The sequence below is a fragment of the Myotis brandtii genome, unplaced genomic scaffold, assembly GCF_000412655.1.
Source record: "Myotis brandtii unplaced genomic scaffold, ASM41265v1 scaffold612, whole genome shotgun sequence".
Lineage (NCBI taxonomy): Eukaryota > Metazoa > Chordata > Mammalia > Chiroptera > Vespertilionidae > Myotis > Myotis brandtii.
Window position 1 is genome coordinate 3,530,725 of NW_005370328.1, and position 1,404 is coordinate 3,532,128.

The 1,404-nt window shown below is 55.0% G+C and overlaps 1 protein-coding gene across 1 annotated transcript in view; it reads right to left on the bottom strand.

The window, feature by feature from the left end:
• Positions 1 to 348: 348 nt before the first annotated feature.
• The window catches only part of LOC102257561 (BMP/retinoic acid-inducible neural-specific protein 3-like), a 44,716-nt gene continuing 43,660 nt past the window's right edge, over positions 349 to 1,404 (bottom strand). The window contains 1 exon segment of the mRNA XM_014528046.1: positions 349 to 1,404. This exon segment is cut by the window's right edge and continues 16 nt beyond it. Within this exon segment, the coding sequence (XP_014383532.1) occupies positions 446 to 1,404 (959 nt within the window). The 3' untranslated portion in view covers positions 349 to 445.

The window sequence follows — 1,404 nt, forward strand, 5'->3', positions numbered from 1 at the left end:
ATGTATCCAAATAGAACTCATTTCATGGGGGAAAAAAAAGAATCCCACAGCACTTCTTTTAATAACTGTTCAGCTACAAAATTTTATTGGTATCTTTTTATGTTCCCTCCAGAGGATGTAATGCACAAAAGCATTGCCACGGAACATATAAAATTACAAATGAAATTTATTGTAAAAAGTAGACTGTCTTCTAGACGGGTGTCAGTATTTATTTCATTCATCAACCAAGACTGCAGTGGAATATATTCATGGTCAGCAAGTCCACGGGTGGAAACTGCCATCCAACGTTATTGACGGATATAAGACAAGATATTGAAAAGACAATTTTGTGTGTGAGTGTGTGTGTTGTTTTTTTTTTAAATGTACTCTTCCAAACAGAAACGGTTGCACAAAAAGCACTGTAAAAACTCCTCCCGGGTTTTGGGTTTGTGCTTGACGTGACGGGTTAACTACATAATTTGGTCGTGTCGTAATCCACGGTGTTGGGCAATTTGGCATTGAAAGCCTGGAGGGCGGCCTGGATCCGCACCACCTCGCTGGTGGCCAGCTTGAGCCGGTGGCGGAGCAGGCAGGAGAACAGGTCCAGGCGGCGGGGGCCGGGCGGCGACAGCTTGTTGACCCGGTCCCTGATCTCCACCAGCTGCAGCAGCGCCGAGTCCTGGGATCCCTGAGTGTAGGGGTAATCCAGCTGCAGGATCAGGTCCCGGATGGCCTCGGGGTCGAAGTGCATGCTGTAGCCGAACACCTGGATGTGGTTGATCTTCATGTAGCCCAGGTTGCGGGCCGGGTCGATGAACTCCAGCGGCTCGTAGTAGACGCTCTCGTTGCCGTTGGGGCCGCTGGAGCGGATGCGGCTCCGCAGGTAGATGTGCACCGTCTCGAAGAACGTCTTCCACGTGTTGCCCAGCGTCAGGGACCAGTTGTAGCACTGCAGGGGCAGGTCCAGCCTAGTCCGCTCCCAGTCGGGGAAGCTGTCCTCGCTGACCGGCATGAACCAGCTCTCCGAGTGGCTGCCCCCGAACGGGTTGATGTACACGGCCAGCACGGGCTCCAGGGTGCTGTTCTTGGTCAGGCAGATCTGCAGCGACAGGCCCAGGATCATGTGCACCAGGCTGGACTTGTACTTGTTGCTCTTCAAGGTGAGCAGCATGCGCTTGCGCCACGAGGGGTCGAACCAGCTGTTGAGGCGCATGTCGTTGCTGATGAAGATGGCGTGCACCTCCAGGCGCCGGTCCGTCTTCTGCAGCAGGTACTTCAGCTCCAGGTCCTGCAGGTCGGTCTCGAAGCCGATGTAGTGGTCGGTGGACTCGGCCACCTCGGGCTTGCACAGGCCCTGGCTCAGCATGTAGCCCGTGTTGCAGGCGCCGCAGCGGGTGCGGTTGTCGGGGGCGCAGGCCAGGCAGG